At 36.9% G+C, this 22894-nt stretch overlaps 1 protein-coding gene across 1 annotated transcript in view; it reads left to right on the top strand.

Moving 5' to 3' along the window:
* Window positions 1-21177, top strand: part of LOC111058099 (segmentation protein Runt-like) — a 44590-nt gene extending 23413 nt beyond the window's left edge. The window contains exons 3-5 of the mRNA XM_039426954.1: window positions 5559-5798; window positions 20002-20355; window positions 21042-21177. Of these exons, the coding sequence (XP_039282888.1) occupies window positions 5559-5798; window positions 20002-20261 (500 nt within the window). The 3' untranslated portion in view covers window positions 20262-20355; window positions 21042-21177. The remainder of the gene's footprint in view (window positions 1-5558; window positions 5799-20001; window positions 20356-21041) is intronic.
* The last annotated feature ends 1717 nt before the right edge of the window (window positions 21178-22894 follow it).

Below are 22894 nucleotides of genomic sequence, written 5' to 3'. Positions count from 1 at the left end.
AATCTAAAATCAAACTTTGCATAGATGGGGCGGAGCTCCTGAAATTTTTACAGATATGGGACTCAAGGCAGTTGATGGAGCTTATCGATAACTATTTTAGGTATTACTTTAATCAAAATCGTTTGAGCCGTTTTCGAGAAAATTGCAAAAAACCCTGTTTTTTACAACATTTTCGCTATTTTAGCCGCCATTTTGAATTGCATCAGATCGAAATTGTTCGTGTCGAATACTTATATCGTAAGGACCTTAAGTTCCAAATTTCAAGTCATTCCGTTAATTGGGAGATGAGATATCGTGTACACAGACGCACATACACTCATACACACACATACACACACACACACACACACACACACACACATACAGACCAATACCCAAAACCACATTTTTGGACTCAGGGGACCTTGAAATGTATAGAAATTTAGAAATTGGGGTACCTTAATTTTTTCGGAAAGCAAAACTTTCCTTACCTATGGTAATAGGGCAAGGAAAGTAAAAATGGTGATAATAGAAATACAAAGGGTTCTAAGATGTTCATTCCTTGATATAGATACAGTCGAACCTCTGTATAACGAAGTCGATTATCCCGAGAAAAAATTCGCTGCAGAGAGGTATTCGTTACTGAGAGGTTCTGTCAAGAAATCTGCCACGATCCTATGGATCTCATAATATCGTATCACGGCAGTAAATAAATGAATATGGTACATAGAACATATAATCGCGAACGTAGATAGGGTACCTATTATTAGGCCAATATTAATATGGAAATTTGAAAATTCATGCTGTTTGGAAAAAAACATGTTTTTTGAATATTTATAGAATGTAATAAGTAAGTAAACTCACCAATTATTCCAGAAAGCTTGATTTGTACTATTAGTGGAGTTTAATCAAAGTACATACTCTGTAGCAATATTTTTCAACTCTTTACACTACTATTAGATGGAACGCAAAATACTGTTATTTTGTCAATAACTTCACTATAAATATCAACTTTCCTATTTTCTAATGTTTCATATTTGAAAAAGTTAGTAATTTTCGGTTCAATTTTGCATTTGAATAAAAAATCATGTTTGATAAACGACTCACATCTATTCAAACAGTCAGATATGTCTGGTACACTATTTTCCAGTTTTAATCCTTGCCTGATAATTTTGAAAGCCTCTAGAACTTCTTGATCTGACGGATTCTTCTCATCAGGTTACGTCACAGCTATCATCATCATGGTCAGTTCAAAGAATTGAAATGTTTGACAAAAGCAAGAATGGGGAAGTCCAGTCGTTCACCTGCCTGGTCTACAATAATGACAAGTTCTTGGAATTCAATATCCAGTAACTTGCATTCAATTTCCGACATGTGTTTCTGTCTACCACCCTATCTTCTTCCTACCTGAATTGCCATTATTTTTAGACTATTGACCTTTCTGCTGAAACTAAACAATTCCTTGGAAATAACAGTCTGCTTCCAAAACACACACTACACTTTGTAAGTTGAAGTCAAGAGAAAACTTTGTTGTTGAGAGGTCCGAAACTCTTTACATAGAGGTAAATAAGCAGCTAAAACTCAAAAGTTTCATTGGACCAGGTAAAAATTCGTTGTGTAGAGGATTTCGTTAAGTTGAGGTTCGTTATAGAGAGGTTCGACTGTATTTATGATTTGAATTCAGTAGTTCTGATTCTGACCTATCTCATTTGGACGAAAATATAACAGCTGTTAGTTTGAACACGGAATGAAACACTATAATGTTCAAAGTTGATTGATGAAATCAGTCGAAAGTTATTGTCGCACATACAAACTAACCCACAAATGGACAATGATTCTTACCTGAAGACAAGAGTAGTAACTCGCCATGCTCGTTCAATTACAGCAGAGATACTGTATATAAGTACTGTATATAAGTACCAATATCTTATTTTTGATCTTAGTGAAGAAAAGAGTGGATATTTGAGAGTAGGAGGTATGAAATAATTTGTTCATGAGAGAAGAAGTAGGCCTACTGGTAAATTGGGGAAGAGTGAGTGCAGGATTGAGTATAAATCCAAAGTATAACTCAAATAGAAGGATAGATTCTTTTTAGCTTATACACGTACGGGATAGGAAATTCATGATTGACGCATCATCACGTCTCAATCTCAACTACTGAAATGATTAACCCGAAATTTTGCATATAGATTCTCGATTTATCGAGGATGGTTATAGGCTTATTTTAAATTCTTAATAAGATTCCAGTAGGTCGAGTTCCAATTATTTACAGTCACTGTCAATTGTGCCTTTTTATGCTCCTTCATGCGAGGAGCTCGAATCTGCAAACGAATTAACAAAATTCTCTCCCGTTCAGGAGATATGACCACTTAAATATATTGAAAAACGCAAATTGCCAGAATTTTTTTTTCTAATTTTCTCGGGAGAATTGAAATCATTATCAAATGTGGCTTCTAATGCTCCTTGATGCGAGAAACTCGAATCTGCAAACGGATTAGCAAAATTCTTTTCCGTTCAGGATATATGACCACTTAAATATATTGAAAAACGCAAATTGGTCAGAACATTATTTTTCTCATTTTTTTGGAGAATTGAAATCATTATCAACTCTGCCTCCTCATGCTTCTTGATGCAAAGATTTGGAATCTGCAAACGGATCAGCAAAATTCTCTCCCGTTCAGGAGATAAATGACCACTAAACTCATTATCAACTCTCCCTTCTTAAGCTCCTTGATTGTTTTTAGTTTCCCAAGTTTCTAAAAGACCCTCGCGGAGCACGGGTTACTTGCTAGTCTCCAATACATGCCCTTTTATCCTACAGCTACTGACCCAGGAAGAACAGTAGATGACAGTAGAGGATCAATAAAGAACTGTATCAAATTATCTCAGTTAGGTTCGTTTCGTAATAAATACCTAATTCATCACAGGTTCAACTCAGCAATCACCTAATCTCTTTTAGCAACGTTAATTGCGTGAATGAGTCCGTTATATCCGATTACGGGCCTCCACTGATTACAATCAAATAGAATACAGAAAAAAGCCAATAATTGTTTCGACTGTCAGCGTGCAATTAAATTAAATTTTTTGCTCATTTAAAATGTTTTCAACGCCTCGTCGCTCATTAATTAGCCGCCTCGTTGGAATGTGATTAGCTGTGAGCAGCATATTGCTGATTTTGGAGAATTGGAAAAAAATTGGAAAAGGTGACAGGTTCAATGGTTCTGGGTGCTCAATATTTTTCAATAAAGTTTACAATATTGCGATAAAGAGATTTTGGTTTTACATTATCTTCTATAATCACAAGAAGAATAATCCTGATTGTTGATTGTAGAAACGCCAAATATTGAAAAATCTGTTAATGAATTTGGAGGTATCGTATTTATCTTTTTTTATAAATGAGAAAGGATAAATAGACTAGCATATCTCAACAGGATAAACATATTGGTGATGATGATGATGACGATGATGATGATGATGATGTTGATGATGATGATGATGATGATGATGATGATGATGATGATGATGATGAGGATGATGATGAAGATGATGATGATGATGATGATGATGATAATGATGATGATAATGATGAAGATGATGATGATGGTGATGATGATGATGATGATGATGATTATGATGGTGAAGATGATGATGATGATGATGATGATGATGATGATGATGATGATGATGATGATGATGATAATGATGATGATGATGATGATGAAGATGATGATGATAATGATGATGATGATAATGATGATGATGATGATGATGTGATGATGATGATGATGATGATGATGATGATGATGATGATGATGATGATGATGATGATGATGATGATGATGATGATGATGATGATGATGAAGATAATGATGAAGAAGATGATGAAGATGATGATGATAATGATAATGATGAAGATGATGATGAAAATGAAGATGATAATGATAATGATGAAGATGATGATGAAGACGATGATGATGATGATGAAGACTATGATGATGATGATGATGATGATGATGATGATGATGATGATGATGATGATGATGATGATGATGATGATGATGATGATGAAGAAAATTGGAAGTCCCGATTTTGAATAGATGTACATTAGTACTTAGATCTTAAGATCAAGCTCTTAAGAATAATCTTCATACTATCTGGATTGAATCTAAATCTTCACTTTTTTGAGATCCTGAGGGATGAACTTAGCACATTGCAAAGAAAAAAATAAATATCATAATTCGATGGGATGAAAATAAGAATGGAATATAACAGTACCTCAAATTCAAAATACGTCTGAGCTTTGTTCTCATCAATGGTTCAATTTATACCACACACACACTACTCAATTTATTTACTCATTCATTCATAAAATAGTTACATTATAAAATGATAGGGAGAGGAAAAATAAGGTAACCTTGTGCTATTCCTCTCCCAAATTTAGATAAGGTTACTCATACTCCAAAATAGGTTAAGTCTTGTAGTTGTTCAGTTATTTTGATGAATATTCAAACCAGAAATTGAAAGTTCACTCACTCATTGTGTGAGTGCAATTATCAATTGTTTCTCTAAACTCATCATCACTCGATTCATGATTATATCTATTATTTAAAAAAACATTCTCTAAATTCATTGTGTTATTATCTATTTCAATGTCTCATAACCCACAGATAGATGTTTCTCTTCCTTTGTATTACAGTTTCTTATGACTCTCTCCCACTCCTTTATCATTAGTTTTCAATAATTTTTTAAAATTTATGTTCGACTTGAACTACCCAGACCTGGAAATGAACGTGTTCTCACTTGTTGTGCACACCTCGTCAATTATTAATTATCCACTGATCAATGTCTATGTTAATATTCAACATTATGATTATTCACCACATTTTCTTTTTTTCTTTCATCTTGGCTCCAAGATTTTCCTTTTTACTTTCCTTTCCCTATTACCATAGGTAAGGAAAGTATTGCTTTCCGAAAAAAATTAAGGTACCCAAATTTCCAAATTTCTATACGTTTCAAGGTCCCCTGAGTCCAAAAAAGTGGTTTTTGGGTATTGGTCTGTATGTATGTATGTGTGTGTGTGTGTGTGTGTGTGTGTGTGTGTGTGTGTGTGTATGAGTGTATGTACGTCTGTGTACACGATATCCCATCTCCCAATCAACGGAATGACTTGAAATTTGGAACGAAAGGTCCTTACAATATAAGGATCCGACACGAACAATTTCGATCAAATGCGATTCAAGATGGCGGCTAAAATGGCTAAAATGTTGTCAAAAGCCGGGTTTTTCGCGATTTTCTCGGAAACGGCTCCAACGATTTTGACAAATTCATACCTAAAATAGTCATCGATAAGCTCTATCAACTGCCACGAGTCCCATATCTGTAAAAATTTCAGGAGCTCCGCCCCATCAATGCAGATAGATTCCCAATTGTCAGGCTTCAGATACAATTGAAACGAAAAAAATCAAGCATGAAAATCTCTACAATTAATGTTCAGAACATTCCTCTCTTATTCTATTACAGTTTGGTAATATTATTTATCACTTGAATTATTTATCGAACATTTTTGTGTTTAATTTCAGACTTCAACTACCTAGGCCAACACCCAGGGGCGTTTGGACCGTTTGCCATGCTGCCTCCCCAGTGGCTAGATGCCACATATCTCAGCTACGCCTGGCCTGAGTACTTCCGACGGCCTCCAACAGCCGCCTCCGACCTGTATAAACTGCCTCCAACAGCCGCCCCCGACCTGTGCAAACTGCCTCCGCCCCCGGGTGGGGCGGTGCCGCCTCCGATGCATCACCAGGCTGCTGGTGTCAAAGGTTAGTATTACTCTAAGAAAACGTTGGAAAACATCTTGAAATGTTTGTGGCAAAGATTGAAATGTTAAAACCAAACCAAAGTAGAACTTCTCTTTTTCAACCTTATTTTATTTCTGACGACATGTTCTGACTCATAGGGCTGGTTTCCGAGCTCGGGATTTAGCTAAGTGCGGGACTTTAAGCCGCGTTTACACCAAAGTTATTAACAAAAATAATGTTGATAACTTAATCCTTATAGATTCTATTAGATTGAATGGAACTTAACAAACGCATATGTTCATCATGTGTATGATAAGTTATGTTCAATTCAATTGAATATAATATAAGGATTAAGTTATCAACATTTTGTTAATAACTTTGGTGTAAACGCAGCTTTAAACATCTGGAGCTAGATAATTGGCTTTCTGAAACGGGGCATAGTCGTAGTTTTCATAATAATCTTCATTTTCTCATCTCTATGATTGGAAACGTTTTTCCTCGACGAAATCAAACATTCCTAAATAATTCAAAGTAGCTGGGACTTTACACTATTTTCACTTTATTTTATTTCGTGTTCAATTTTTTAGTTTTTCAAAATATTAATTCGAACGTGGACTACGACTACGCCCCATTTTGGAAAGTTGATTTTCTGACACCAGCTGATTAAAGTCCAGCTCTTGACTAAATTCCGAGCTCGGAATCCGGCTCTATGAGTCAGAACATGTCGTGAGAAATAAAATAAGGTTGAAAAAGAGAAGTTATACATAGGTTTGGTTTTAACATTTCAACCTTTTTGGTAACTGTTTGGTAAACTTCTGTTCAAAGTCTAGAACTACTATGCTAATGAAAACAGTCTCGAGCTGGTAAAGTAGAGTCGTGCCGTAGGCTATCAAGTTTAATGAGTAGTGCTATTTATTAAAAAGTATTAATTTATTAAAAAGTGTTAATAAGTGTTCAAGTGTTCATTTATTGAAAAATATTGACATTTCAAGGTTAGTTCTGTTCACTAGACAACACACTTTACCTACTATTCTCAATTGTAGTGAAAACAGTTACTCGACCAAGTGAGTAGAGTAGAGTTAGCTCGGTAGAGTTGGTATGCCAGTTACTCGACCACTAACTCTACTAGTGAAAACCAGGCTATATTCCTATTTTTTGTATAGTAGCCAAGGATGGTTCGAATTTGATACGGTACAGTGATCATTAAAAAAAACAAATAGTGGTATCCTTTTCTGCCTACGTAACGATGCCAGATCGTTTATCAACAATGTAGGAGTAGCACTTCACAAGGCTTTGATTGCCAACTAAAAGAGGCTGTAAGATTATGAAATCATACGCAACGAAATATTTAATATCAAATAAGAAAATTCATTATTTGAAAAATAATCTAATCCAGATCAAGAAATCTTATCCAGTCTTGCTTTTGACCGTCTATAATCTCCTCCTTCATCAATATTATTCAGGACTTCAGGTCTCAGATTTTCCATCTACACATCCTCAAGTACTTTCTTTCTCCTTTTCAACATTTTTATCAATATTTCTCTTAGACTATTTTGTAATCTAGAAGAATTGAAAAGCTAATCTACCCTCTTGCTTTTGAACCGTCTCCTATTTCCGTCTTCATCAATTATTCAGGACTTCTGGTTTCGGATTCTCCATCTACAAATCATCAAGTACTTTCTTTCTCTTCTACAACATTTTCATCAACTATTTCTACTAGACTATATTGTAAACTAGAAGAATGGAGAAAGCTAATCTACTCTCTTGCTTTTGTATCGTCCACTATTTCCTTCTCTATCAATCATTCACGTCCCTTGCTCTCCGATGCTTCATTCAAGAGCTTTATCTCTCTCCTTTTCATCATCTTCATCAGCTATTACAACTAGAATATAAATATTGTGATCTATCAGAATGAAGAAATTTAATCCAGTCTTGCTTTTCAACAGTCTACTATTCACGTCTTCATCATTTATTCACGTCTTCTGCTCCCGGATTTTCCATCTTCACATGATCAAGTACTTTCTTGCTCTTTTTTTACATATTGACAACTATATCTACTAGAGTATATTGTGAACTAGAAGAATGGAGAAAGCTAATCTACTCTCTTGCTTTTGAACCGTCTACTATTTCTCTCTCTATCAATTATTCGCGTCCCTTGCTCTCCGATGCTTCATTCTACACATCTTCAAGAGCTTTCTCTCTCCTTTCCATCATCTTCATCACCTATTACAACTAGAATATAAATATTGTGATCTATCAGAATGAAGAAATCTAATCCAGTCTTGCTTTACAACAGTCTACTATTTCCGTCTTCATCAATTATTCAGGACTTCTGCTCCCGGATTTTCCATCTACACATGATCAAGTACTTTCTTTCTCTTTTTTAACATTTTTGACAACTAGATTGTAAACTAGAAGAGTGGAGAAAGCTAATCTACCCTCTCGCTTTTGAACCGTCTACTACTTCCTCTTTTATAAACTATTCAGGACTTCTGTTCTCAGATTTTCAATTTACACATCATCAAGTACTTTCTTTCTCCTTTTCAACATTTTTATCAGCCATTTCTACTAGTCTTTAATTATTGTAATCTATAAGAATGAAGCTAATCTACCCCCTTGCTTTTGAACCGTCTACTATTTCCTCCTTTATCAACTATTCAAAACTTCTGGTCTCGGATTTTCCATCTACACATCCTCAAGTACATTCTTTTCTCCTTTTCAACAATTTTATCAGCTTTTTGTCTTAGACTACATCGTAATCTACTAGAATATATGTAATCTACAAGAATTGAGGAAGCTAATCTACTCTCTTGCTTTTGTATCGTCTACTATTTCCGTCTTAATCATTTATTCACGTCTCCTGCTCTGCGATTTTCCATCTACACATCCTCAAGAGCACTTTCTTTTTCCCATCATCATTGCAGCGTCACCCCAACCCTAATGCAACAACTGTCGCCTCATCTGCAACCTGCAACCCTATCTATTCAATCCCCTACACTGTCGCTGTAATGAACTATTGATACCATCTTCAACACAGATCTCATTTTCAGTGCAAGACGTCTATTCTACTTCCTTGTGTAGTTATCACCTACTCCTCCTTCCCCTCCTATCCCTCCTCTTACTCCTCCTCCTCCTCCTGCTCCAGCTCCTCCTCCTCATCCTCTTCCTAATCCTCCTCCTCCTCCACCTCATCCTACTCATCTTCCTTCTCCAACACCTCCACCGCTTCATATCATTCCCCTTGTCATTTGATTTTCTCTCCCTCTTATCTTGGGTGCAAGATGTTTTCTCTCCTTCCTTGTATCACCTCCTCTTTCCCCTCCATAATCTTCTCCTTCTCCTCCTCCTCCACCTATTCCTTCTTCGCCTCCTCGTCCTTATAATGCAACTTCTCCTCATCATTATCGTTCTCTCCCACACTCATCTTGAGTGCAAGATGTTTTCTCTCCTTCCTTGTATCACCTCCTCTTTCCCCTCCGTAATCTTCTCCTTCTCCTTCTCCTCCTCCTGCTCCTCATCCTGCTCCTTCTCCTCATATTCCTTCTTCGTCTACTCGTCCCTATAATGCCACTTCTCCTTATCATTATCATTATCTCTCACTCCTATCTATAGTGCAAGAGGTTTCCTCTCCTTCCTAGTATTTTCACTTCCTCTTCCCACTCCTCCTTCTAACACTCCTCATTCTCCTCCTCCTCCTCCTCCTCCTCCTCCTCCGTCACCATCAGAAGAAGAAGAAGGAAAAGAAGAAGAAAAGAAGAAGAAGAAGAAGAAAAAGTAGAATGAGAAAAAGAAAAAGAAGCATCAAACATGAAATTAACTATCGTGAAACATACTGAAACAAAAAGTATCTCTCCTCCTCCTCCAAAGATTTGGCTCCTCCTCCACCTCCTTCACCACCCGAAACTCATCACTGTATTTGGTTTTCCTCTTTCTACACACGCCTTGACAACGCCAAGTGGCAAGAAAGTTGTCGCATCTCACCCTTCTACATTGCGATATTTACTTTAACCTGCTAGCAAATATTGAATTGGGAGTAATATTGCTTCTACATTTCGAAATTCATTTGAAATTGTCAGCTACGTTTGAATGGGTATAGTGAGGTCCACGTTATAATGACAGTGTTTTGATAAGCTATCACTTAAATTTTATTTATTTCATTTTTATTTATTTATTTATCGTACAAAATAATTTGTCAGTAAAGTTTGTACGAGAAGCTTCAATGATGGCTATGAAGAGTGTGCTGACACAGTAGAAATTAAGAAATTCAGTCATAAAAGGTAGTGAACCAGTTTTGAGCCCCGGAATAAATTTAGGCCGGCGTTTAGTGAGGTCCACGTTATAATGGCAGTATTTGATTAGCAATAGTATTGCTATCCTTGTCTATCTCTCAACAAGGCGGATACCACTATCTCTTTCTCGATCCGCTCTGTTGCCAGATCGTCTTTTAACAATGTTGAATTGATAATAATTAATTAACAAAATATTTCATCTTAATTATGAAAGTTTTATTATGTCATTATTGAAAAATATAATTTCTTGCTTAATAGAATATAATTGATTATTTTGCAAAAAAGAATTAACAGTTAAGCTGGGTTTTCGTTTATGCGTAAATGCCGTCGTCGACCACGACAGGGTGATGATCTCACATTGAGTAGATTTCAATTTGTCCACATAACCTAAAAGATCATATTCAATTATGTTTTAATGAGGTTGAGTTTATACTTTTTTATACTTTCAAATGACAATAATATATGTTGATATCATTAGAAACGTTCTGATTCTTGAATAACTAGAAGTTCTGTGAACAGTAGACCTCACGCAGTATTCTCATCCACAAGTACCTGATTGAAACTATAGACCTTATGGAAATACAGAAATGGACTAGCTTCTCCATACATCTGTGTAATCACTTGTCAGCTGATTTATGATGAATAATTTTATAGTCTGATTTTTATTCCAATATTGGCGTATGAAGGAGGCTCTTTTTTCCTTTTATATTATCCCTTGGAATACAAAATTTTCAAAAACCTTGTATATACGTCGACGCGCAATTGAAAAAGGAACCTACCTGTCAAATTCCATGAGAATCTATTACCGAGTTTCGCCGTAAATGCGCAACATATACACATATGAACATTTAAAAATTAAGAGAAATGCCAAACCGTCGACTTGAATCTTAGACCTCACTTCGCTCGGTCAATAAACACAAATAATGAAAAGTTATGTGGTCAGCTGGTTTAGCACACTTGAAATCTGGACAATATGAATGTCAACATTGCTTATCGTCGTCGACTGCGGAAGTTTACGCACAAACGGAAATGCACCTTTAATTTTACATCAATAAACCTGTATCAGCTACCGTCTATAGAAGGCATTGACAAGATAGAGGATCGGCAACGTTGTTCTCCTATCTTTCTCTACTGCCATATATAACGTGGAACAACGTTAACATGATAACGTGATGGAACTCACTAAAGCAATATTGGTGTTATCTTATAAGAAATGCTGTGTCAGTGATGTTGATCTCCCTATATCCCACCAGAAAGGGGAAACACGTGTGCGTGTGTGAGTGTGTGTGCGCGTGTGTGAGTGTGTTGGTGGTGTGAGATGTGTGGGAGTTGGTGAATAGCTGCGATAAATCACGTGATTCATTCAAGATGAAAGCTGTCTGGGCTAAGGGGTTGTTCGTTAGATGAGTTAACGAAGCGGTGGCCCTTTCAAAGCAAGATGTTGTCTACTCTGATAATATAATGCTCGACTGCTTTCAATTAAACGCTCAGCTAACAAACTGAGTAATCTTCTATAATATAACTAGCCGTCAGGCTCGCTTCGCTCGCCATATCCATCTAGCCAGGGGGCTCCGCCCCTGGACCCCCGACTGAGTCGTCCAAGAATAAGATCAGCAGGCACGCTTCGCTCGCCTGCATTTTCGTTTGTAGGACGATCCAGTCGGGGGCCCAGACTAAACGTCTGGCTAGACGGATATGGCGAGCGAAGCGAGCCTGACGGCTAGTAATATATGTTGCCAGGAAAAGCTATGATTGAAGTAGCAGTGCCCAATCAATTTTTCCGCGATAAATGTATTTCAATCTTCAACTTGGTGCCAACCTAACAAGTCAACTCAACTTAATGCCAGCCTGACAAATTTTAATTTAGTTACCAGAACAACTGTTTCGAAGAGGTACTCTCTCTAGATTATAGTTCTATATCAACATATGGTATGGACATTTTTCAATATAATTAAGAGAATAAGAAGAATATACATGCTAAAAGACGAACTTAAACCCTTAAAACCACCTTAGAGTTAAAAATATTGCTAAAGATTTCTTAGTGCGCATCTAAGGGCCAACTGAACATACCTACCAAATTTGAACGTTTTTGGGCCGGTAGATTTTTAGTTCTGTGAGTGAGTGAGTGAGTCAGTCAGTCAGTCTGTGAGTGAGTGCCATTCGCTTTTTATATAGATGAGGGAAAGAATTGGCTTATACACGTACTGGATAGGAAATTCACAAATGACGCATCATCACGTCTCAATTACTCAACTGATAAACTTGATATTTTGCATATAGATTCTCAATTTATAGAAGATGATTCTAGTCATGTTTTGAATTCTTCAAGAGTTCAGTGGGTCAAGTTTTCGGATTGTCAGTTTTTAACTAGAACCACAGATAAACTAAGTCCTATAGAACTAAGTCCTGCTAGAACCCTGCGGAGCAAGGTTTACCTGCTATAGTGAGGTCCACGTTATAATGGCAGTGTTAGATTGGCAATGGTATTGCTATCCTTGTCTAACATTCAACAAAGCGGATAGCGCTATCTCTTTCTCGCTTCGCTCTGTTGCCAGATCGTCTTCCAACAATGTATAACTGAGTTAATAATTAATTTCCAAAATATTTAATCTTAATTATGAAAATTCATTATAAAATTATTGGAAAATAATTCCAAAAGGTATTTTATGAGTAAATGATTTTGCTCAATAAATTATAAATATCGGGGCACCGAGCTTCGCTTGTTATTTTTATTTATGATAATCAGAACACAATTCTCTCAAATGATCGTGTTTATATTTTTAGCTGGCTATACGTCTGCTTATAAATTTCGGGGATGCGATATTTTGATTTTCCACAAACCGAGTGCATCTCACTCACTTTTTTACTATCCACAGACAACGAAAGTCTCAGCTGTTTCAGCCAAGGATGAATTATCCTTCTAATGTCGTTCAACGAGTTTTCCAAAGGATGAGACCTAGTGCAATCGAATCTTTATATCATAAACCTACTATGTTCCAAATTTCGTGAAATCGTTAGAGCCGTTTTCGAGATCCGTTGAACATAAATAACCAGATATAAAAATATAACAGAATTGCTCACTTAATATAATATGATTGATTATTTTAAATAAGAATGAACAGTTAATATTACATCAATGAACCTGTATCAGCTACCGTCAATAGAAGGCATTGACAAGACAGAGGATCGGCAACGTTGCTCCCCTATCTTTCTCCACTGTCATTATACTGGACCTCAGTCTAATCCACTATAATAGACTCCTTCTTCGGTAAATAATATATTCGACAATAGAAATATGACTAATTAACAAACTATTTGATATCAAAAATAAAACTTTATAATTAGAACATTGAAAAAATATATTCTCTTGACTAATAATGTATAATTTATTGATAATATTCAACAAGAATGAACAGTTACCATTACATCAGATACACCGGTATTAGCTTTATTCTACAGAAGTCACTGGCAAGGCAGAGAATCGGCAGCGCTGATCTTCAATCTTTCTCCACCGCCATTATAGCGGGGACCTCACCATAGCAGACTAAAGTTTGTAACCCTCCTGACCGCTAGGCCAACCAAAATTGCATGAGGTATATATAGGTGCATACAGATTTACGCGCCGCGAACATGAGCAATTCACTTTTAATCAGCTGATGCCAAGCTTTTTATATCTGTATCTTACCGTTTCTGTAAAAATACAGATATAGTCAGCTGATTGAAATTGAATTGCTCATGTTCGCGGCGCGTCTATCTGTACGCACCTTATGAGAAACATTTAAAACCAGTTCATGGTATGGTTTCTCTTGCACTCTTATCTACATAACAATTCTTCAGTCACCACATCTTCAACCATTTTGAACCGGTTCAAACCCCTTTACCACTAGGACCACCTCAATATGGCCACACTCTGTGGTGTGGTGACTCCATGTACTTTCAACAGAATAAAACCTGAATCTCACCTCTTTCTCAGTTCAAAATCACAGCATTGGTTGGAAGGGTGCAGAATCTGTGGCCTGGTCGGGTGTGAGATGTGGTTACTCAATCTATAATATTATAATAAAGGAAAGAACTGGCTTATACACATGCGGGATAGAAGATTCGAGAATGACTCATCATCACGTCTCAACTACTCAACTGATTAACTTGAAATTTTGCATACAGATTCTTAATTTACCGAGGATGGTTATAGGCCTATTTTTAATTCTTCAACATTTTATTACGTCAAGTTTTCAGTTTATCAAGTTTTTAATTAGATCCCTGCGGAGCACGGGTTACCTGCTAGACTATAATTGACCGAGCGAAGTGAGGTCTAAGATTCAAGTCGACAAGGTTTGGCATTTCTCTTAATGTTTAAATGTTCATATGTTGCGCATTTACGGCGAAACGCGGTAATAGATTTTCACGAAATTTGACAGGTATGTTCCTTTTTTTATTGCGCGTCGACGTATATACAAGGTTTTTGGAGATTTTGCATTTCAAGGATATATAAAAGGAAAAAGGAGCCTCCTTCATACGCCAATATTAGAGTAAAAATCAGACTATGGAATTATTCATCATAAATCTGCTGACAAGTGATTACCAGATGTGTGTAGAAGCCAGTCTATTGCTGTATTTCCATAAGGTCTATAGTTTCAATCAGGTACTTGTGGATGAAAATACTGGGTGAGGTCAACTGTTCACAGAACTACTAGTAGGTTTATGATATAAAAATTCTATTGCACTAGGTCTCATCCTTGGGAAAACTCGCTGAACGACATTAAAAGGATAATAATTCATCCTCGGCTAAAACAGCTGTGGATAGTAAAAAAGTGATTGAGCGAGAGACTATGTGAAAAATCAAAATATCGCATCCCCGAAATTCATAAGCTGACGTATAGCCAGCTGTAAATAATTACCCCGATCATTTTAGAGAATTGTGTTCTGTATATCAATAAATAAAAATAACGAGCGAAGCTCGGTGCCCTGATATTGTAATATTAACGGTTCATTCTCGTTTAAAATAATCAATTATATTCTATTAAGCAAGAAATTATATTTTTCAATAATCCAATAATGTATTTTCATTATCAAGATGAAATATTTTGTTAATTATACATTATTAAAGACGATCTGGCAACAGAGCAAAGCGAGAAAGAGATAGCGCTATCCGCTTTGTCGAATGATAGACAAGGATAGCAATACCATTGCTAATCAAACACTGCCATTATAACGTGGACCTCACTGTAGAGGGTCCACATCATCGCTTCTAAACATTTCGTATTCTGTTTGAAGAATGAATCAGAGGAGACCCCTAGGCTGGTATTGTGGTGAGGGGGGGGTGAGATTGAGGGTCCTAATTCCCAAAATCAAGGGATGAAGGGGTAGACCAAGCCATAGCGGTGGTGTTACGCGGCTTACCCGCGAGGTTGACCGCCATCTTGGTTCCTACAATGAGTCATAGTTGTGGGGTGCCATTAGACAAAGAGAGGGATAGAGGCGTCATACTTGCAGGGTGCCACTGGAGAGAGAGAGAGATAGGTAAGAATCATACTTGCAGGGTGCTACCATTAGAGAGAGATAGATTGAAGGGTCATACTTGGATGGTGCCGTTGGAGAGAGAGAGATTGATAGAGGAGTCATACTTCCAGGGTGCCATTGGAGAGAGAGAGGAGACATACTTGAAGGGTGCTGCCATTAGAGAAAGAGAGAGGGAATGGGATGCTAGGCAGATTTCTAGACAAAGCCTTCTAAATAATGGATCAGTGGAGGGTTGAAGCACAGAGAACTACCAACAAAATCTATATTGATCCATGGTTATTGTTCCTGAACATTGGCTTCCTTTTCAAACTGCAATGGATTGAGTCCTGATAGATGCTGATTCAGCCTGTTTTATTATCCTTTATATGGCTGGTCTTTCAAAGGTTTTATCATGCCTGGCTTTGTTTTCTCCGTCGACTTTTGTATTTTTGTATTCCTGATGTTTTGAGATTATCTTCCAGCGGTCTCTTTCTCACTGGTCTCTGTCGATTCTTGTCATATTTTTCATATTGCTTTGTTTTCGGTTCCTCTGTCCTTGATTTCAGTGTTGTTTGGTATTTTAGTCTTCTAGTTGCATCAATATTATCTTCAAACATTTTCTTTTATCATTGGTCTCTCTCGATTTTATCATCGTTTTCATCTTGCTTTGTTGGTTCTTAATCCCAATCATTTTGAAAATCATTTCTTTGAAATCATTTTCCAGTGTTCTCTTTCTCACTGTTCTCTGTTAATTCTTGTCATATTTTTCTTCTTTCTACGTTTTTGGTTCCTCTGTCGATTTTGGATTCAAATGTTTTGGATTTTTGTCTTTCTGCTTCTTCAAGATTATCTTCGAGCTTTCTCTTTCTCACTGGTCTCTGTCGATTTTTGTCATCGTTTTCATCTTTATGTGTTTCTGTTTTCTTTGTTGGTTCTTGATTCCGTTGTTTTGTATGTTTTGTCTTCCAGTTGCTTCGGGATTATCTTCCAGTGCTTTCTTTTTCTCTGGTCATATTTCTTGTCATAGCTCTGATTAAATTTTTCTTTAAATTTTTTCAGTAAGAACATAACCTATTTTTTTGGACATTTTATTATTTATCAAAATTTGGGAACAGAATAGTTTCATATGATTTGTAATTCTATCAACAAATAAATAAATAAATAAATATGCTGCATTGTTTTCCCTGTCGACTTTTGATTCTAGTGTTTTCAATGTTTCTGTTTTTTGTCCTTGTGTTTCTTCGAGATTCTCTTCCAGCTCCCTCTCTCTTCTTTGGTCTGTCTGGATTCTTATCATATTTTTCATCTTTCTTTGTTTTTGGTTCCTCTGTTGGTTCATGATTCCGGTGTTGTTTCGTATTTCAGACTTCTAGTTGCTTTAAAATTCTCTCTCAGCTTTCTGTTTCTCTCTGGTCTCTCACGAATCTTGTCGTCATTAACCAACGTTTTAACCAACGTAATTAACGTTTCTGTCATCAATCAGCAGGTAACAGGTGCTTCGCACTCAGGAAAATGTTGTGTTGTAAAATTCAGAAAACACCAAAAGAATCAGGATAATATTACTCATCATTCTGTCAAAATACGCGGATAATCTTTATCAGAGTTGACAGTCTCCAGCAAAAAAAGTTTTCTTGATCTTGAACCTGCAACCTCTCATATTTGAGGAAACCAGTTGTCTCCATTGTGAGTGAATAAACTTTGATTCCAATAAATGAACTTCGTTTAGTTAAACAGTTAATTACGTTGGTTAATGACGACAAGATTCGAGAGAGACCAGTGAGAAAGGGAAAGCTGAGAGAGAATTTTAAAGCAACTAGAAGTCTAAAATACGAAACGTTTAGTTAATATTGCTACCAATTGAGCTACGGAACACTTTGGAGAAAACTCTTTTTATATATTATTAAACGAAAATCCAAACTTAATGCTGCAATTCACCCCGAAGACTTCTGCTACAGCAAATATTGACAACAAGGTAAACAGCTCGATGGAAATTCGATGAGCGCTACTATTCAAAAACTCTTTTTAGTTGGGCATTTATAGTTACGTAAACATTGAATCATAAATATTTAAAAAATTGTTTCAATAATTTCCTAATCAGAGGTTTCAAATTGATATAAAGGCAGCACCTGATTAACATTAGCTTACTATCCTTGTCTGTCATTAGACAAGGCAGATAGCTCTATTCTTCTCCAGCTTCACACAGTTACCTTATCGGTCAAGGACTATGGATAAGTATGATGAACCATCAGAATATTGAATCTCAATCAAGATTCAGAAGAAGAGGAAGAAGAGAAAAATAAGACGAAGGAGAAGAAGAAGAAGAAGAAGAAGAAGAAGAAGAAGAAGAAGAAGAAGAGAAGAAGAGAAGAAGAAGAAGAAGAGAAGTGAAGAAGAAGAGAAGAAGAAGAAGAAGAAGAGAAGAAGAAGAAGAAGAAGAGATGAATAGGAAGTAGGGGGAAAGAGGAAAAAGAGGATGAAGAAGAAGGAGAACAAGAACAAGAAGTTGACATTCATGGTGTCGACAACTTTTGTCCACTGCTTTCAATTTCCACCGAAGGTGATGATCACATGACGCACATGATGATGATGATGATGATGATGATGATGATAATGATGACGTTGATGATGACAATGATTACAATGACGGAATAAAGAAGCTAAGAGCACAGTCACTGCCTAAAGCTGCTGCTGCTACTGTGAATTGTTAAGGAAGACCCCTGTGGCTACTCTACTGGGGGGTCGAGTGAGAGAGAGACTACGAGAGAGAGGGTATCAAACACAAGAACATCGGTGGAAGACCCCCCCTTCCCACACAACCCCTTGGGAAGAGGAGTGGAGGAGTAGAGGGGGGAATTTGAAAAGAGAAGAGCTTTGTTGAATTAGCCGTCATCGTTTGAGAATCATCCCCTTTCGATAATCCGATTTCAGAGGAGCAGCTTACACCCTTCTGTGTCAAGGGATGAGGAGGAGGAGGAGGAGAAGGATGAGGATGAAGAGGAGGAGGTGGTGAAGAAGGAGGAGGAAGGGACGAAGGAGTTGGAGGATGAGGAGGAGTTGGAGGATGGAGAGGAGGAGATGGAGGAAGAGAAGGAAATGGTGAAGGGGTTGAAAAGGAGGGTGGATAAGGAGGAGCAGGAGGAGTAAGTGAGAAGGTGGAGGAGAAAGCTAAGTGGACTTACATACGGTGGACTTGAATACGATATCACGATGTGGTGCCCTGCTACGATGCAGAATTTAACCGTGGACTTTCCTAGGTACTACCATGTAGAAAAGATAGCATAAGATGAAAATTCATGGTATAGTGAGTTTATACTGTAACTAGTAGTTCTGTGAATAGTAGACCTCGCGCAGCATTCTCTAATACTGTCCATCAGAGTGAATGATGTCCTGTCCTGAGATGTCGGCCAGATATCGGTGTGTAAACAACTAATGGCTGTTTGGGTTGTTGTAACGACAATAATAACAAATATTAGTAGCATTACAATGTTAATAATTTGTTGTAAACAACTATGCTACTATCATCAACAGCTCACCGAGTTGAGAGCAGAGAAAATTCGGAAGAAAATAATATGCTACTTCGAGTTATCAATTGCATGCCTCATCGCTTGCAATTAATAGTCCACACGACAGCTGATTTTCTACTAAGTTACATTTAGATATTACTATTGCATGCAATTAGTAATCCACTCGACAGGTGATTTATGTTGAATAATTCTACAGTCTGATTTCTACGGTAGGCCTAATACTGACGTTCAAAGGAGACTCCTTTTTCTTTTGTATTATCCTTAAAATACAAAATTTCAAAAAAACCATATATATTATACGTCGACGCGAAATTCAAAAAGGAACATACCTGTCAAATTTCATGAAAATCTATGGCTGCGTTTCACCTTAAATGCGTAACATATAAACATAAATATAAACATATAAACATGAAGAGAAATGCAAAACCGTCGATTTGAATCTTAGACCTCACTTCGGTCAATAAACTTGTTTATTCAAATTGTATATTCCCAGCTCTATAGTATTCATTATTTCACTATTTGTCAAAAATGTTCAAGACAGATTCCATTCGTAATATAGTTTACAAATTCCGAATCAAGAATTTTGTGAAAGTTGACAAAACTTCCACCTGGAGCGCTGAGGGTGGTTTTTTGTAGCAGTTTTGCTGTTCCTATTTCGGAACTAGGAAACATACTCGACTGTGGTTTCATTACAGTAGAGTATGCTGTAAAGAGAATCATATGATTATTTGTTCTGCAAACAGTTGTTTACCGGCTTGATTTCATGCATGGAAAACAGCTGAGATTGAATGACTACGAAAGAATTTATATTTTCATTCAGTCTTCTGTCAAGGCAAATTTCATTTGAATCTGTAACTTTAAATGTGGATTTAATGTGATAAATAAAAATATTGTCCTCCTCTTCTGTTACAGGTCTTCCGAACCCCGCCTCCGCCGACTTCTTCCTACCGCCTCCAGGTCTAGCTCTCACACCCGCCTCCCTCTACCCGCACCCGCTTCTCCACCCCCACTACCCGCCCCCGATGACCGCCGATCTACTGATGGCTGCAGCATCACCCGTGCTTGGCGCCGCAACCTCGCCAATACCGCTCCCGTGTCTAGGAGACCCAGTTCGCCCAATGCAGTCTCCGGGTCTCGGAGACCCAGTTCGCCAATGCCGCCCCCGGATCTAGGAGACCGCCCCGCGGTCTGAGTGGGGCGTCTAGCGGTAGTGAGGATAGTGACGGTGGATCGCCTGAATTGACCGCGCGGTCTGCGTTTCAACAGGTAAAGAAAAACATAAAGAAAAACATAAGAGAAATTGATGGCTTGAAGGAGTTCAAAAAAACACTCAGGGAATTCCTTATTGTATTGTGTCCGTACAGGTTAGCCGACTTCATTGTTGAATAATGTTTGATTGAGGTATGTTATGTGGGATCTGTTATGTTGAAATAGGAGGGATGGTAGATATTAGATTAAACTTTGACGTGTCATATACTGCGGGATCGTTGCTCCCTTAATGCAGTTTAATAATTGTGACGAACAAGAAAAGTAAAGTAAAGTAGGTAGAGTACATCAATTGTGAAGTAATCTCAACATAATTTACAAAATAACTGAAAGTACACAAGTTTATAATAATTCATCAGGTTTTTACTGGAATAACTTGTTTATCCAGTTCTAAGAACAATGAAATCTCTAACTGAAGCTGAGTTTACATTAGTTCTCCTTGAATTCGTTTTTAATTGTTGAGCAATTTTGAAAATTTAAAGTCAAGTTGACTTGAATCCAAGTTTCTATAACTTTCAAAAGTATACAATTATAGAGTAAAAAATCGTATTAGTATCAAAGTTTTCTTCTTCAGCATACTTCTTAGTTGTTATAAATTATCATTGATTGACATCTTTTTTATCTAATTTCCTGGATTTTTTTGTTTGGATTGTACTATCAAGTTAAGTTGATTTCTGTTGTTGCAGGTCCGTCCAGCGGCCGTCAAATCACGACCAGCAAGTCCCGAAATCAACGTGACGTCACCGGCACCTCCGACGACAACGCACGACGACACACAACGACCGTCGTACGACACACGACGACCGACATACGACGACGACAACTCAATGTCGTCCGACAACGGATCATCGCTGCACGCCGCCAGTCCCAGAACGAGTCCAATATCCAACACTAGTCCCAAAACGTCACTGATCTCCAACACTAGTCCCAAAACGACACTAATCTCCAACACTAGTCCCAAAACGTCAAACCTAATCTCGAATACCAGTCTGTCACCGACAACTGCCACGGCAACAAACGGCAAACTCAGCATAAAACCGTCGCTGCAAAACAAATCGCACGTGTGGAGACCTTATTAGAGTGACAAAAGCGCCTAGAGACATTTGCGCCCAGTGATAATATTGAACAGTTTTGAATGTGCACAGTCACAAATGACATTTTGAACAGTTTTAAAAGTGCACAGTGACGTGGGGACATTTTTCTGTTACAGTAGCCAAAGTTTGGTAACCTTAATAGGGTGACAAAAGCACCCAGGGACATTTGCGCACAGTGATAGGTTGAACAGTTTTGAATATACACAGTGATGTAACATCGGGTAATTTTTTCTGTTACAGTAGAAAGAAATTGGTTACCCCATTACTAGCTAGGGTGACTAAAGTTCACAGGGACATTTGCGCCCAGTGATAAATTGAACAGCTCCAAATATGCACAGTGACAACATGGGACATTTTCTTATGTTACAAGACTTGTAACGATAGCAAGGCTTTGAAACATTTTCTCATGTTACAACTTACAATTTGATAGAGAGACTCTGGTCTACAATCTTGTAGTGGGAATTTTACTATAGTGAGATCCAGGTTATTTGTATATTGACATTGCATACAGTGTGTTAACTTGGAGATATTTTTGACTTGGAAATAACACATCACATCCCTTTAGGTCTGAGTTGATTTATTCAACTAAAGTTTATTTATTTATTCATACATTGATACATACAATATTATGTATGAATGATAAGTCGAGGATTGAGGGATTGTATCAGTTTAATTTCTTTAGTAAGGTCCACGTTATAATGGTTGTATTCAACATTGTTGTTGCTATGTTTGTGTAGTAAAATAAAGTTTTATGTAAATATAATTGATTATTTGAAACAAGGTTGAACAGTTGATATTACATCAGATATAATGGTATCATCCATTGTATAAAGAAGAAGTTTTTCATCTTAATACCTTGGTATCAGCTATCTCTATACAAAGAGATAGCTTTGAGATAGCTTTGATAGTGATTACATGTATATGTAATAATGTCTTCATATTTCATGTAGAAGACAATGGCAAAGCTGTTCTCCACTGCCATTATAACGTGAACATAACTATAGATCCAAAGAGAAATAGAATATGATGATATTAATTCGATACAAAAAGATTATATTTTTTCTGATAGATGATACTGTGTTTCAAGATGGTATTCAATTCTGGAACAATGTCCATCAGATCTAGATTTCATGTTAGATAGGTGATAACTAGTCAATTAATTGATCATGGTTCAGAGAACCCTTGAATTCAGTTTTCGGTGAAGTGTTGAAATGGATGATTTTTTAAAAATGTAATTCCCATTAATATATTCCCTTTAAAATGTCCTTGATGGATTCCCATTGACGGTTATCAAACTAAGTGACATTAAATATTCCTAGAGTGAAAATTTGTTTATTCTAGAAAAATATTTCCAGAATGAATTGTGTCTTTCAAGTTGTTTTGAAGAAGATAACATGAGAATTAACTTCTATTACTAATTAATGAATATTATTGTAATTGAATAC

The sequence above is a fragment of the Nilaparvata lugens genome, chromosome 1 (assembly GCF_014356525.2).
Source record: "Nilaparvata lugens isolate BPH chromosome 1, ASM1435652v1, whole genome shotgun sequence".
NCBI classification, from domain to species: domain Eukaryota; kingdom Metazoa; phylum Arthropoda; class Insecta; order Hemiptera; family Delphacidae; genus Nilaparvata; species Nilaparvata lugens.
This window is presented reverse-complemented; position numbering and strand designations above follow the sequence as displayed.